At 35.1% G+C, this 16027-nt stretch overlaps 1 protein-coding gene across 3 annotated transcripts in view; it reads left to right on the top strand.

Annotated features, from left to right (window-relative positions):
- The window catches only part of Dnai4 (dynein axonemal intermediate chain 4), a 117559-nt gene that overhangs the window by 12157 nt on the left and 89375 nt on the right, over window positions 1-16027 (top strand). For 2 of the 3 annotated variants that reach the window (XM_071617938.1, XM_027949563.3), the window contains exons 2-4: window positions 262-439; window positions 12285-12469; window positions 13861-13973. In XM_071617938.1, coding sequence (XP_071474039.1) covers window positions 262-439; window positions 12285-12469; window positions 13861-13973 — 476 coding nt within the window. The remainder of the gene's footprint in view (window positions 1-261; window positions 440-12284; window positions 12470-13860; window positions 13974-16027) is intronic. The other variant, XM_071617939.1, reaches the window with a different exon arrangement.

The following is a 16027-nucleotide window of genomic DNA, read 5'->3' as shown; positions in this document are numbered from 1 at the left end:
AGGGTTCCACCCTTGCACACACACACCCCCCAAAAAAAGTTAATAGCAACTTTTTAGAGTTATTGTGAGGATAAAAGTCACATAGTGTATATCAACTCTCTAGAACTATGCTTATGCAAAATAATCTCTCAAGCAGTTATTTATTTCATGTTATATGGTTAGATTATTCATGTTTATAAATAAAAGTGTACCTTTTTTGTTTGTATTGATTTTTCTTTTCAATCATGGATCCTTGTATTGTATTGTCTTTTCCTGATACAGGAATAATGCCTCACTATTACCAAGGAAGTCTATTAGCTTTATTGCCACAAGAAAAGCTCCAAACAAAGGATATATTGGTGCAAATCAAAGCAAATTGACTGTATCAAGAAACTTACTTATTCCACCTGAAATGAGATCAATAGAAAAATTGAATATTCCCAACATTAAGACAATACAGGTAATATTCTTTAGAATTCTGAGTTTATTTTAAAATGACATCATGTAAAACTATTGGAATTTTAGAATAATCAACTGATCACTTCAAATATTGAAATATTGATTTGATTAAAATTTTTACTCCGTAATATTCCTTACAGTATAATAGTAGCAAATGGCTCCTGTAACTCACTATGAATAATAGGAATATTGTAGTAGAATAAGGAAAGTCTACTTAGGACATTAAGAATTATCTGTTGTTAATGATAGCTAATATACTACTGTCATCTACTCTCCTCAGCAATGTAGTCTTTTTTTTTTTTTTATTGGTTGTTCAAAACATTACAAAGCTCATGATATATCATCTTTCATACATTTGACTCAAGTGGGTTATGAACTCCCATTTTTACCCCAAATACAAATTGCAGAATCACATTGGTTACACACTCACATTTTTACATAATGGCATATTAGTGACTGTTGTATTCTGCTACCTTTCCTATCCCCTACTATCCCCCCTCCCCTCCCCTCCCGTCTTCCCTCTCTACCTCATCTGCTGTTGTTCAATTCTCTCCCTGGTTCCCCCCCCCCCTTTCCCCTCACAACCTCTTATGTGTAATTTTGTGTAACATTGAGGGTCTCCTACCATTTCCATGTGATTTCCCTTCTCTCTCCCTTTCTCTCCCCCCACTCAACTCTGTTTAATGTTAATCTTTTCCTCATGCTCTTCCTCTCTGTTCTGTTCTTAGTTGCTCTCTTTATATCAAAGAAGACATTTGGCATTTGTTTTTTAAGGATTGGCTAGCTTCGCTTAGCATAATCTGCTCTAATACCATCCATTTCCCTGCAAATTCCATGATTTTGTCATTTTTTAGTGCTGCGTAATACTCCATTGTGTATAAATGCCACATTTTTTTTTATCCATTCATCTATTGAAGGGCATCTAGGTTGGTTCCACAGTCTAGCTATTGTGAATTGTGCCGCTATGATCATTGATGTGGCAGTATCCCTATAGTACGCTCTTTTAAGATCCTCAGGGAATAGTCCGAGAAGGGCGATAGCTGGGTCAAATGGTGGATCCATTCCCAGCTTTCCCAGGAATCTCCATACTGCTTTCCAAATTGGCCTCACCAATTTGCAGTCCCACCAGCAGTGTACAATTGTACCCTTTTCCCCACATCCTCGCCAACACTTATTGTTGTTTGACTTCATAATGGCTGCCAATCTTACTGGAGTGAGATGGTATCTTAGGGTGGTTTTGATTTGCATTTCTCTGACTGCTAGAGATGGTGAGCATTTTTTCATGTACTTATTGATTGATTGTATGTCCTCCTCTGAGAAGTGTCTGTTCAGGTCCTTGGCCCATTTGTTGATTGGGTTATTTGTTATCTTATTGTTTAATTTTTTGAGTTCTTTGCATATTCTGGATATTAGGGCTCTATCTGACGTGTGAGGGGTAAAAATTTGTTCCCAGGATGTAGGCTCTCTATTTACCTCTCTTATTGTTTCTCTTGCTGAGAAAAAACTTTTTAGTTTAAGTAGGTCCCATTTGTTTATTCTTGTTATTAACTCTTGGGCTATGGGCGTCCTATTAAGGAATTTGGAGCCCGACCCCACAGTATGTAGATCGTAGCCAACTTTTTCTTCTATCAGACGCAGTGTCTCTGATTTGATATCTAGCTCCTTGATCCATTTTGAGTTAACTTTTGTGCATGGCGAGAGAAAGGGATTCAGTTTCATTTTGTTGCATATGGATTTCCAATTTTCCCAGCACCATTTGTTGAAGATGCTATCCTTCCTCCATTGCATGCTTTTAGCCCCTTTATCAAATATAAGAAAGTTGTAATTTTGTGGATTGGTCTCTGTGTTTTCTATTCTGTACCATTGGTCCACCTGCCTGTTTTGGTACCAGTACCATGCTGTTTTTGTTACTATTGCTCTGTAGTACGGTTTGAGATCTGGTATCGCTATACCTCCAGATTCACACTTCCTGCTTAGAATTGCTTTTGCAATTCTGGGTCTTTTGTTTTTCCATATGAATTTCATGATTGCTTTATCTATTTCTACAAGAAATGCTGTTGGGATTTTGATTGGCATCGCATTAAACCTGTAGAGAACTTTGGGTAATATCACCATTTTGATGATGTTAGTTCTGCCTATCCATGAACAGGGTACATTTTTCCATCTTCTAAGATCTTCTTCTCTCTCTCTCTTTAGGGTTCTGTAGTTTTCATTGTATAAATCTTTCACCTCTTTTGTTAGGTTGATTCCCAAGTATCTTATTTTCTTTGAGGATATGGTGAATGGAGTGGTTTTCCTCATTTCTATTTCAGAAGTTTTGTTGCTGATATACAGGAATGCCTTTGATTGATGCGTGTTGATTTTATATCCTGCCACTTTGCTGAATTCATTTATTAACTCTAGCAGTTTCTTTGTAGACCCTTTTGGGTCTGTTAAATATATTATCATGTCATCCGCAAATAGCGATAATTTAAGTTCTTCTTTATCTATTTTTATGCCTTTAGTTTCTTTTGTCTGTCTAATTGCTCTGGCTAGTATTTCAAGAACTAAATTGAATAGAAGTGGTGATAGAGGGCATCCCTGTCTTGTTCCAGATTTTAGAGGGAATGCCTTCAGTTTTTCTCCATTCAGAATGATGCTAGCCTGAGGTTTAGCATATAGCTTTTACAATGTTGAGGTAAGTTCCTGTTATCCCTAGTTTTTCTAGTGTTTTGAACATAAAGGGATGCTGTACTTTGTCGAATGCTTTTTCTGCATCTATCGAGATGATCATATGGTTCTTATCTTTAAGTCTATTGATGTGGTGAATAGCATTTATTGATTTCCGTATATTGAACCAGCCTTGCATCCCAGGGATGAATCCTACTTGATCATGGTGCACAATTTTTTTGATATGCTTTTGTATTCGATTCGCCAGGATTTTATTGAGAATTTTTGCATCCAAGTTCATTAGAGATATTGGTCTGTAGTTTTCTTTCTTTGAAGTGTCTTTGTCTGGTTTCAGGATCAGGGTGATGTTGGCCTCATAGAATGAATTTGGAAGAGCTCCTTCTTTTTCTATTTCTTGAAATAGCTTGAAAAGTATTGGTATTAATTCTTCTTTGAAGGTTTTGTAAAACTCCGCTGTATACCCATCCGGTCCAGGGCTTTTCTTGGTTGGTAGTCTTTTGATGGCTTCTTCTATTTCTTCCTTTGTTATTGGTCTGTTTAAATTGTGTATGTCTTCCTGACTCAATCTGGGCAGATCGTATGACTTAAGAAATTTATCGATATCTTCACTATCTTCTATTTTATTGGAATATAGGGTTTCAAAATACTTTTCTAATTATCTTCTGTATTTCTGTAGTGTCTGTTGTGATATTCCCTTTTTCATCCCGTAAGTTAGTAATTTCAGTTCTCTCTCTTCTTCTCTTCGTTAGCATGGCTAAGGGCCTGTCGATCTTATTTATTTTTTCAAAGAACCAACTTTTAGTTTTATCAGTTTTTTCAATGGTTTTTTGTTTTGTTTCAATTTCGTTGATTTCTGCTCTGATTTTAATTATTTCTTGTCTTCTACTACATTTGCTGTTGTTTTGCTCTTCCTTTTCTAGGTTTTTGAGGTGTAGTGTGAGTTCATTTATTTGTTGGTTTTTTCTTTTTTTTAGGAAAGAACTCCAAGAAATGAATTTCCCTCTTAAAACTGCTTTCATTGTGTCCCATAGATTTCGGTATGTTGTGTCTGTATTGTCATTTGTCTCTAAGAATTTTTTTATCTCCTCCTTTATGTCTTCTGTAACCCATTGATCATTCAGTAACATATTGTTCATTTTCCATGTGATGTAGGATTTTTCCTTCCTTCTTTTATCATTGATTTCCAGTTTCATTCCATTATGTTCAGATATGGTGCATGGTATTATCTCCACACCTTTATATTTACTAAGATTTGCCCTATGGCATAATATATGGTCTATCTCTGAGTAGGATGCATGTGCTGCTGAGTAGAACGTGTATCCACTTTCTGAAGGCTGATATATTCTATATATGTCAGTTAAGTCTAGGTTATTGATTGTGCTATTGAGTTCTGTAGTTTCTTTATTCAGCTTTTGTCTAGAGGATCTGTCTAATGGCGAGAGCGGTGTGTTGAAGTCACCCATAATTATTGTGTTGTAGTCTATTTGACTCTTGAACTTGAGGAGAGTTTGTTTTATGAACGTTGCAGCACCATTGTTTGGTGCATACAAATTGATAATTGTTATGTCTTGTTGGTGGATGGTTCCTTTTAACAGTATATAGTGTCCTTCTTTATCCCTTTTGATTAACTTGGTTTGAAGTTGATTTTATTCGATATGAGTATGGCCACTCCTGCTTGCTTCCGAGGGCCATATGAGTGGTATGATTTTTCCCAACCTTTTACCTTCAGCCTGTGTATGTCTCTTCCTATCATATGAGTCTCCTGAAGGCAGCATATTGTTTGGATTTGTTTTTTTGATCCAGGTTACTAGCCTATGTCTCTTGATTGGTGAATTTAGGCCATTAACATTTAAGGTTACAATTGAAATACGGTTTGTACTTCCAGTCATGTTTGTTTATTTATTTATTTTAGTTTGGCTAGTTTTTACTTTTTGGTTATTTTCCTCCCCCTTTACTGAGATACCTCCCGCTGTTAGTTTTGGGCACTATTTTTCAATTCCTCTTCTTATAGTATTTTGCTCAAAATGCTTTGCAGTGCTGGTTTTCTGGCTGCGAATTCTTTTAGCTTTTGTTTATTGTGAAAGATTTTAATTTCATTGTCAAATCTGAAGCTTAATTTTGCTGGATACAGTATTCTTGGTCGGAATCCATTATTTTTCAGCGTTTGAAATACATTGTTCCAGGATCTTCTCGCTTTCAAAGTCTGTGATGAAAAATCAGTTGTTAACCTAATTGGTTTAGTCCTGAATGTAATCTGCCTCCTTTCTCTCGTAGCTTTTAATATTCTCTCCTTGTTTTGTATGTTGGCTATCTTCATAATTATATGTCTTGGAGTTGGTCTATTACGGTTTTGAATGTTTGGGGTCCTGTAGGCTTCCAGGATTTGGCAATCCATTCCATCTTTCATCTCTGGGAAATTTTCTAGAATTATTTCATTTAATAGGTTTTCCATTCCTTTGGTTTGAATCTCTATGCCTTCTTCTATCCCTATGACTCTCAAATTTGGTTTTTTTATGACATCCCATATCTCTTGAATAGATTGCTCATGAGATTTAAGCATCTTTTCTGTGTTGACTATATTCTTTTCAAGTTTATAAACTTTGTCTTCATTATCTGATGTTCTGACTTCTACTTGATCTAGCCTATTTGTAATATTCTCATTTGAGTTTTTAATTTGGTTTATAGTTTCCTGCATTTCTAGGATTACTGTTTGGTTTTTTTTTTAAATCTCTATCTCCTGGTAAAGCTCGTTCTTTGCCATTTGAATTTGTTTGTTTAATTCGTTTTCAAAATATACTTTCATTGCTTGGACTTGCTGTCTCATGTCTTCTCTAATATTCCTTTCCATCTGAGTTAGGTATGCCTTGAGTTCTTTCCCTATCCATGTTTCTGATGCTTCTAGGTCCTCCTGTAGATTTAAGTTGTCCTGCATTGTTTGTACTCCTTTTTTCCCTTGTTTTTTCATGTTGTTCAAGTTACTTTCCAGCTCTATTTGATTGCTGTATTTCTGCTCTCTCCTATAGATTTTTTTTCGTTTTGTATATCTCTGTTGTCTCTCCTTTGTGTTGGTAGACTATGCCTGCTAAATTGGATTCCGCTGGGAAGGAATTCTGACGGCCGAGCTCCAGTGACGTCACCTCTCTGCTATGGCGGGCCCCAGGCTCCTTGCTGGGGTGTCCGAATGGGGGGTGGGACTGGACTGTCTCTGGTTGGTTTCAGCTCCCGGTCGCCGGCGGGCTGGCGGTCTCCAGCCGCCCAGTCGCGCGGGCAGCGGGTGGGCTGTCGCCGGCGGGCGGGCGATCTCCTGCCGCCCAGTCGCGCGGTCGGTCGCCAGCGGGCGGGCGGTCTCCAGCCGCCCAGTCGCGAGGGCCTGGCCTCTAGTCCCCTGGTTTCTCCTGCTAGTCCTGGCTTCTCCTGCTAGCCCAGTCTTCCCCTACGCGATGCCTCTCGGCAGTTCAAACCGTACTCTGGGCCTGCCGTTTGCTGTGTGTGGAGGGTGGCTATTGGGAACCCCGGCACTCTATTGTTTTGATTTTTCCCGCTTGCCCTTCCCCCAGCGCTGGCAAGACAGGTTTCGTTTTCGCCGCTGATGGGAGGGGGAGTTGGAGGTCAGGTGTCTCTAGCTTTCCCCGCGTCTTTGTGCAGGCTCGTTCTGATAATCCCTCCCCCGGAAAGCCTAGGAGAGATTTTATGTGAATTCCCTGCTGTATGGGAGATGGGTTGAGTAACACACACCTGTTTTATTGTTGCAATCTGTCGGAGACTGGCGGTGGTTATGTCATCTCTCCAAGATGGTCGCCGCTGGCTTCCTTGGTGGAGTTTCCGTTGTGGGGGATAGAACTGGACTGTTTCCTTCCCCGGCTGAATTTCCGAACTCAGCCCGGGGCTCAGTGAGGCCACAGCTGGCAGGATTCCACAGAATCCGTAGCAACGATTCTCTCTGCTTGCTGGTCACTTCTCGGCGGCGCCCCACCTTCTGTAGCCGCAGGGCGGGCCGCTCGGATCAGTCAGCCTGGATCTCCGGTCGCACAGTTGGCTCGTGTTTGAGATTCAATTACTGGACCTCGGTGCTGGAAATCCTTCCTCTAGGTTTCGGTGCACCCCCATTTTGCTGTAAATTCCTAGCAAGATAGTTTTTTGTCGTACTAACTCGTTATTCACCTGCGCAGTGACGCGGTACACGGGGTGTGATGCACTCTCTTCGCGGCCATCTTGGAGAGTCCTGCAATGTACTCTTGAAAATGTCATCAAATTAATTATCAGAATTGTCTCATAAGAAAAGACTTTAAAACATTTAATCAAAACATAACATATATAGAAAAGTACATAATATTTAACTTTGAATGGATCAGAAAATGATTTTTTAGATGGGACATTAAAATCACAGTCTTTTAAAGACATATTTGGTAAATCGGACTTCATGATTGGATTAATTTGTAGGGCATTTATGCCCTAGGGCATTGTTGAAAATAATAGAGCAATTAATAACTGAGTGTGGACAGGGAAAGAGTGGAACAGAACCTTAATTCTCTCAGAACATTCCCAAACTATACCATCTCACTGAGAATCAACAGCAAAGGGCTATGAAATGAGATGGGGGATATTAGTTTCCTAGGACTGCCTTAACAAAGGACAAGAAATTTTTAAAAATAATTGAAGTTTACTGTCTCTTAGTTCTGGGAGTCAGAAATTTGAAATCAAGGTGTGCTGTCTGAATGGTACGATTTGTTTCATGTTTCACTTCTAGGTTCTAGTAGCTCCAGGTATTCCTTTCCATGTAGAGGCATCACTCCAATATCATCACATATCACATTATCCTCATGTGTTTTTTTTTTTTGTCCCTCTGTGTATGTCTGTTCAAATGTCCCCTTTTAAGGGCAACAGTCATTGGGTTAGTGCTTACTCCAATAATTTGGACTTGGTTAAATCTGCAAAGACTCAGTTTCCAAATAACGTTATCATCTCAGTGAACTAGGACTTCAATATCATCTTTTAATGGATAGTTAATCCATACTAGGAATATAGGCTTCAATAAAATAATTCAACCAATCACTAAACAAATACGATAATAATAATATCAGGCTCTGAAGAAAAGGGTGGTACCAATACCCAGAGTTACTATAACACATCATCTAAAATCTCCAGTTTTCCACAGAAGTACAGAAAGCACAAACCATGCACAAGAAAAAGCATACAACAGAAACTGCCAGTGAGAGGGATCAGATGGTCAGATTTAACAAAAAAGATTTCAAAGTAGCTATTATAAATTTGTTCACCAAAGTAAAACCATGAGTTCATAACCCACTTGAATCAAAGTGTGAAATATGATATGTCAAGAACTATGTAATGTTTTGAACAACCAACAATAAAAATTAAAAAAAAATAAAATGACTAAGTTACATTATAGCTCCAAAAAAAAAAAAAAAAAAAAAAAGTAAAACCATGATTAAGACAGTAAAGGTGGTATGGTTATAACCTTATAACCAGAGGAGTTCTCAGAGAGGAGGACCTGAACTCAAGATAAGAGGTCCTTGGAATATGTGACAGAAAAAAAATTTAGCATGTGCCAGTCAGAGACCGGTTTGTTTAAGAAAGTTGATTCACATTCAAGGGAGAATGCTGCCATCTTGAGAGTGTAAAGGAGAATGTTAGCCACCTTGAAAGTGAAGCTCTGGGGTAAAACAAGTAATATGCATTCAGGGGAGAATGCCAGCCACCTCCAGAGGGATAGACAGCAAAATCTTGGTCTTGAATTGTAATGTTTACAGAGGGACAGTAGCTCGGAGCTGAACTACAGATGGAGGCAGGGTAGGTACATAGACTTTTATCTAAAATATGTAAGAACACTAGCCACTCATCAATAAACAAATAACCTGATTAAAATTTGGGTATATAATCTAATTACTCATTTCTCCAAGGAAAGCACAAATGGTCACAAAGTATGTGAAAAGTTGCTTAATATTAATCATCAGAAATTCAAATCATAATTATAACCAACTCACACCCACCAGGATGCTGTAATTAGAGTAAGATAACATTGGTTGGTAAGGATTTGAAGATCAGAACCCTCATACACTGTGGGTGGGAATGTAAAATGATTTGGTTATTTTTGAAAAGTGTGTTTTCTTTAATGTTCCTTAAAAGTTTAAACAGTCTTACTTACCTTAGGGCCCAACTCTTAGGTATATATACCCCATGAAAAATTAAAGTGTTCCCAAACAAAGTTGTATATAAATGTTTGTAGCAGCATTATTCATAATAGCCAAAATATGGAAATGGTCCTTCAATGAAAAAAGGGCTAAGCAAATGTAATATATCTGTATGATAGGTTATTATTCAGGCAGGAAAAGGAATAAAACACTGATGTATATCACAAAATGGATGAATCTTGAAAACATGATAATTGAGACAACCAGTGACAAAATATTCCATGGTGTATTAATCTACTCATATCAAAGTCCAGAATATGAAATCTGTAGAAACCTGAAGTATATTAGTGCTGGCCTAGGACTAGGAGACAGACAAGGGTTATGGGGTCATAATTAAAGGATACAGGGCTTCTTGAAGTGATAAAAATGTTTGGAATTAATTGTGGTGATAGTTGCACTTATCTGTGAAAATACTCAAACTCACTCAATCATATATATTAAAAGCTATTTAAAGAATTAATTAGTGCATATTACATGTAATATTATTCCAATTTGAACTTTAAAAATTAGATAAAATGGAAAAATTCTTTAAAAGTGGAAGCTATTAGAGAAATTTTATGAGTAATTTGAAAACCTTCTTTCAAAGATAATTCTAGGCCCAGATGGCTTTACTTATGATACATGCCAAGCATATATGGATGAAAACAGAACACAAAATGTGGATGTACTTCAAAACTCATTTTATGAGTGTAGTGTTACTTTGACATTAAAATATGAATACAACCATATTCTCATAATAATTCATCTATGCAAACATAGATGAAGAAAATAATATGCCAATAAAATAATAGCAAATGCTATTTAATAACAACAAAAATGCATAATATACCATAAGGAACTTGGATTTATACCAAGAAATCAAGATTGGTTTCACATTCAAAATCCAGAATGTAATTCAACACATTGATAGCTTAAAGGGGGAAGGGAAAAAAAAGAAAAGCATATGGTTATCTCAATACAGAATATCTGGTAATATTGAATATTCATGATTTACACAAAAATTTTTAAAAACTGGGTATCAAGAGGAACTTCCTTAATAGAATTTAGGGTATCTGTTAAGTCCTGCAGAAATGATTGTATCAAATGGGGAGACATCTGGGGGAAAAATGCCACTTATATCCAACATTTTTGGAAGTCTTAGTTCAATTTGGCATCAAAAAGAAATGAAAGTAAAAACTGGAAAGAAAGAAGCAAAATATTGAGTATTTGTAGATTACTGAATTATCTACATATAAAATTTAAAGTCACCTAGTGAATATTAATGTTTATTGGATATCAGACTTAAAAACAAAGCAAATACATATTTATATGAATTTGCATGCAAGCAACAAATAGTTAAAAATCAGATATTTTGAGTAATATTTGTAATAGCACAAAAAATGTATCAAGTAATTGTGTAAGAGTATAACAAAAGATGCACATACCGATATTTTTTAAACTAAAAATTTTTATTGGGATCCAAAGAATAGAGAGATTATTTTCATGCATAGAAAGGTCATGTTTAAGTATGTAGATTATGTGCAAATTTTGATTCACAGATCTTTTGCCAGTTCACTCAAAATCTGTATTTTTTTATACATTTATCAAGATAATTCTAAAATTTATACAAAAATACTAAAGGCTAAAAATAACAAGGATTCACCCGGGAGTAGTGGTACATGGTTGTAATCCCCGCAACTTGCTAGTCTGAGACAGAAGGATCATAAGTTGAAAGCCAGTCTCAGTAACTTGGTGAGATCCTTCTCAAAATAGAAAATACAGGAGATGTGGCACAGTGATAAAGCAATTTTGTGTTTATGAATCTGTATGCTGGTTATGTGTGTGTTCTGTTGAAAAGTCAGCTGTAAATTTATGGGTGTACTGTATATTTTACTTCAACATGGGTTTTAAAAAATATATTGTTTAAGGAAGCACACCATAAAACAACAAAAAGAAGAAAGAATTTTAAGTTAATGATTATCATCAGTGAGAGAGAATGCTATAATCTGGAAGGGTTTAAGACTAGGGAGTGGTTTCTGGAGTTGCTATCAGGGTTCTAATATTTTATGTTAGTTCTGATTACAAGATATTTGCTTTATTTTATTTAAGTGTGCAGTTCTATTTTAATTACATATTTCTATTTAAAATTTTATGATTAAAAGAATTAAAAATTAGCCAGAAATATATAACAAATTGAGAATAAAATATTAACTTAAAATAATGGATTTTTTAAAGCCTGTACATACAATAATTACATAGGCTAAAATATTAACAACTGGATATCTTTCTACCTTTCTTATTTCCCACAATTAATGCCATCATGTGCTGCATACCAATGTAAGAGTCAATGACAGCATTTATGACAATGGTCCGTAAGATTATAGTGGAACAGAAAAATTCCTATCACCTGCTGATATCATAGCCATAGTAACATTTTAGTGGAAAGCATTACTTAGGTGTTTGTGGTGATACTGATGTAAACAAACCTACAATTGTGCCACAGTTATGTATAGTACAAAATATAATAAGCGTGTTACTGGTTTGTGTATTTACTATGCTAAATACTTTTTATAATTATTTTTCAAAGTTTGCTGTAAAACAGCATGGCTATTATGCCAGCACAGCCTCATACGTTTTGTGTTTGTACTGTTTCTTGATTGCACTGAGAGGCCACATTGAGTAATTCAACTATACTATCTAGGTTTATGTAACTACTGTATTTTGAACAATGACAAAATCCACTTAACACTTCTCAGAATATATCCTCATTATTAAGTAATGCATGGCTTATTTATTATATATAGATAAAACATAAGATTTAAAAAAATATATGCCTAGTTAAGAAATTTTGTGTATAAAATTTTCTATTATTGTTTATCTTATCCTATGAGCTTTTTTTATAGTAGAGTTGTTTCTATTTTCTAAGTCCTATTATTTAGAAATCCCATCATTTTTAATTATTTAATTTAAAAATACCATTTTCTACAGGTGTTTGATGCAAATGGAATTGATGTTACTCCCCGACCTCTTTATTGTCCAGACCCACATGTTGGTACAGCAAAACCAAGTAAACTACTGACATCACAAGAAGGATCACTTGGATCAGAATTTATTTCTTCCTATAGCCTGTATCAGAATACAGTAAATCCTAGTATGTTAGGGCAGTTTACAAGGTATTGTTCTATTCTTCCTCTTTATATATATATTGTCTTTTTATTTAAATTGCATATATATAACTTAGATAGCAGTTACCTCTAGTTTCTCAGCTAAAGCCTATTTTCCTATTGTGCCTTCTCTATGTTGCTTATGTTTTAATTAGATGCAGAACTCTGAATGATTTGATTTCCTGCACTCTCACATTAAAATGTTTGTGAGCCGGGTGCTATAGCGCACACCTGTAATCCCAGCACCTTGGGAGACTGAGGCAGTAGGATTTTGAGTTCAAAGCCAGCCTCAGCAAAAGTGAGGTGCTAAGCAACTCTGAAAGACCCTGTCGCTAAGTACAATACAAAATTGGGCTGGGGATGTGGCCCTGGGGTCAAGTGCCCCGAGTTCAATCCCCGGTAAACCCCGCAAAAAAGAAAAGGTTTGTAAAAAGTATGTAGATTTTACTTAAGAATACCCGGGGAACCAAAATAAGGGGCTAACATCACACAGGGTTGATTGCAAATTCTCATTAGATACTTTTCCTTATCTTCTTCAGCTTCTTTTTATGCTATATTTTATGGGAAGGGGAGTGGCTTTCCATTTTGCTCCCTTTCCCATGAAATTGCTTATTCTGCTAGGGTTTGATTTCTAGTTTATTTTTGAATACAGAGCAATTATATACTGCTCTAGAGACTGCCCCCAAGTTTGCCAATGAAAGTCATGGGAAAGCAAGGTAAAACAAAAGAATGTTCCAATAAAGTTGACCCACTCTTTAAGTGGGCAGTTGAAACTATAAATAAAAAATAAAATTTGTGTGATATCATGGAATGGTGTTAAGTTCATATGTTTAAGAAAATTATTTCTGGATTCTTCCATTGATCTCCTGCTGAGTACATAGATGTGTTTTTTATTTAGTTTTGGGAGGATCTTTATAAATTGAACAAATCACATTTTTATGATGGAATTTGAATAATGAGCAGAAAGGAGGTGAAAAATCAAAGGATAAATACTTCAGGGTGAGGCTCTGATGAGCTCTATAAGATTGAGAAATGGACAAGCAACAAAATAATCTTAAGGCAAGAGAGAGAATTGAGATGAAGAAGTTGAGAATGGTAGGCTATATTTTGGATTTTTGTCCTAAATACATTGGGAATACATTGAATTTGTTTAAACATACATCTGGCATGTGTTATTCTAAAATATATTTTGAATTACTTTTTATCTAAAGAAGATAAAAAATCAACTTAGTGTTTTAAAAGTTAATTTATCAACTTATTTTGACTTATATTGTTGATATGATTATAGTATATTTGATTTCTCCCTTCTGGTAATATATTCTAATTTATATATTGTCCATAAGAACATTTAAATAATTGAGTAATGTTATTAAATGTCAATGTTATTAATATTGTTAAAGATCAGTTATAGGAAGCAGTACCATTTCTAAGTCAAGTATATCAACAACTGAATCAATAGCAGAAGACATAGAAGAACCATCCTTTAGACGAGAAAGACTATCTAGTTTAACAGGTAATGAAAATACTGCTGTCTTTAATTGTACAGTGTCTACTCATTTCCACTGATATTTCTGTTCATACCTTTCCCAAAACTCCTTCAATGAGGTTTTCATACATTTTTAAAGCTATTAAATTATTTTGTCACAATCTGATACCATTGTAGAATCCTTCCATGTCTTAATTATATTTATAAATAGGTAGATAGATACTCCCATGGTATCTCTGGTAGCTATTAGAAATCATTTCCATATTTCTTTTTATCTCAAATAACCAACAAATAATAAACATATTGGATCCATCACTAAAATAAACACTATGAATCCATACTGATATAAATGAATGAATAAAAGAAACAGACTAATCTTTATGGAAGAATTCTTTTTTCTTTCTTTTTTATTAGAGCATTATAGTTAACAACATAGTAGTTGGTTGGGTTATCTTAACAAATTCATATATGCATGCAATTCAATTTCAATTAATTTTCCTCTCTTCTTCCCATTCTCCTGATCTTCTTTTTTGCTCATCTATTTATTTTTGATTGTTTCTTTCTACTTACACATAAAGGTGAAATTCCTATGGTATATTTACATATTCACATAGCACATTTTTTATTTTAAAAAATTCATTCTGCATTTCCTCCCCCTTTCTCATCCCTCCTCTCCTCCATCTTCTTCTCTCTGATCTTCCCTATGTCTTTATGATACCAATCCTCCCCTCCTCCTCTCCTTTATTTTGCTTCTACATATGAGATAAAATATTCAACCCTTGATTTTCTGAAACTGGCTTATTTTACTCAGCAAGATGTTCGTGGGCTGGGGTTGTGGCTCAGTGCTGGAGCACTTGCTTAGCATGGGTGACACATTGGATTCAATCCTCAGCACCACATAAAAATAAATAAATAAAATAAAGGTATTGTGTTCATCTACAACTAAAAAAAAAATTCTCCATTTTGTCTACGTACCACAATTTTTAAATCCATTTGTCTATTGATGGGCATATTGTTGAATTCATAATTTGACTATTGTGAATTGTGCTGCTATAAACATTGAGATGGCTATATTGCTATAGTATGCTGATTTTATCAGTTTTACAGAAGATTTCTAGATAAATAATGTAGACATTCCTTCCTCAAGAAAGTGGAACTTTTCATTTTGACTTATTTCTAAAAGTACAGTATATATAGCGGGGAGGAGAAGAATAACTTTAAAGCAGAAAAACCTGACAAATGGTACTTCAGCCTGGTTGTTAAGGTTAATAAGTGATAAGTCATGTTAATAACATGTACCCTAAATATCTGATTAGAATGACAGTTTACCTCTGTAGTCTTCCTCTAGATGCCCATAACTGTGTTTAATATCAAGCAAATCGAAACTGAAGCACATTTTCCAAAATACATGTATGACCAGTACTCCTCAAAACTCAGTTATCAAAAACAAGTCTGAGAAACTGTTACAGTTAGAGGAATCTAAGGGGACATGATAGCTATATATAATGTTAGATATCTTGGAGGAGATTCTGAAGGAGAAAAATGACAGTTAAAAACTAAGAAACTTGGAATAAAATATGGACTTTAGATGATAATGAAGTATCCATATAGTTTCTTTAGTTGTATTAAATATGATAGATAGTATTAAAAAGGGAAAACTCAATGCAGGGTATACTGGAACTCTAATATTCTTGCAACTTTTCTTTTTTTATCTTTTATTGATTTTATTGTTTTTTAAATACATGACAGCAATGGAATTCATTACAATTCTTATTACACATATAGAGCACAATTTTTCGTATCTCTGTATATAAAGTATGTTCTCCCCAATTTTTGCCTTTATACATGTACTTTGTGTTTTTTTGCATTACAATTAATGTAATTGTTTTTTCAAATCTCTGTTTGTATATAAAGTATGTTGACATCCAATTCAAGTCTTCATACGTGTACTTTGTATAATGATGTCCATTACATTCCAACATCCTTCTTGCAACTTTTCTATACATCTGAAACTACTCTAAAATAAGAAATTTATTGATTTTTTTAAAAATTTAGTAAAACCTTAAATAAGTCCTTCAATG

The sequence above is a fragment of the Marmota flaviventris genome, chromosome 10, assembly GCF_047511675.1.
Source record: "Marmota flaviventris isolate mMarFla1 chromosome 10, mMarFla1.hap1, whole genome shotgun sequence".
Lineage (NCBI taxonomy): Eukaryota > Metazoa > Chordata > Mammalia > Rodentia > Sciuridae > Marmota > Marmota flaviventris.
The sequence above is the reverse complement of the archived record's forward strand: the minus strand, read 5'-3'. Positions and strand labels throughout refer to the sequence as shown.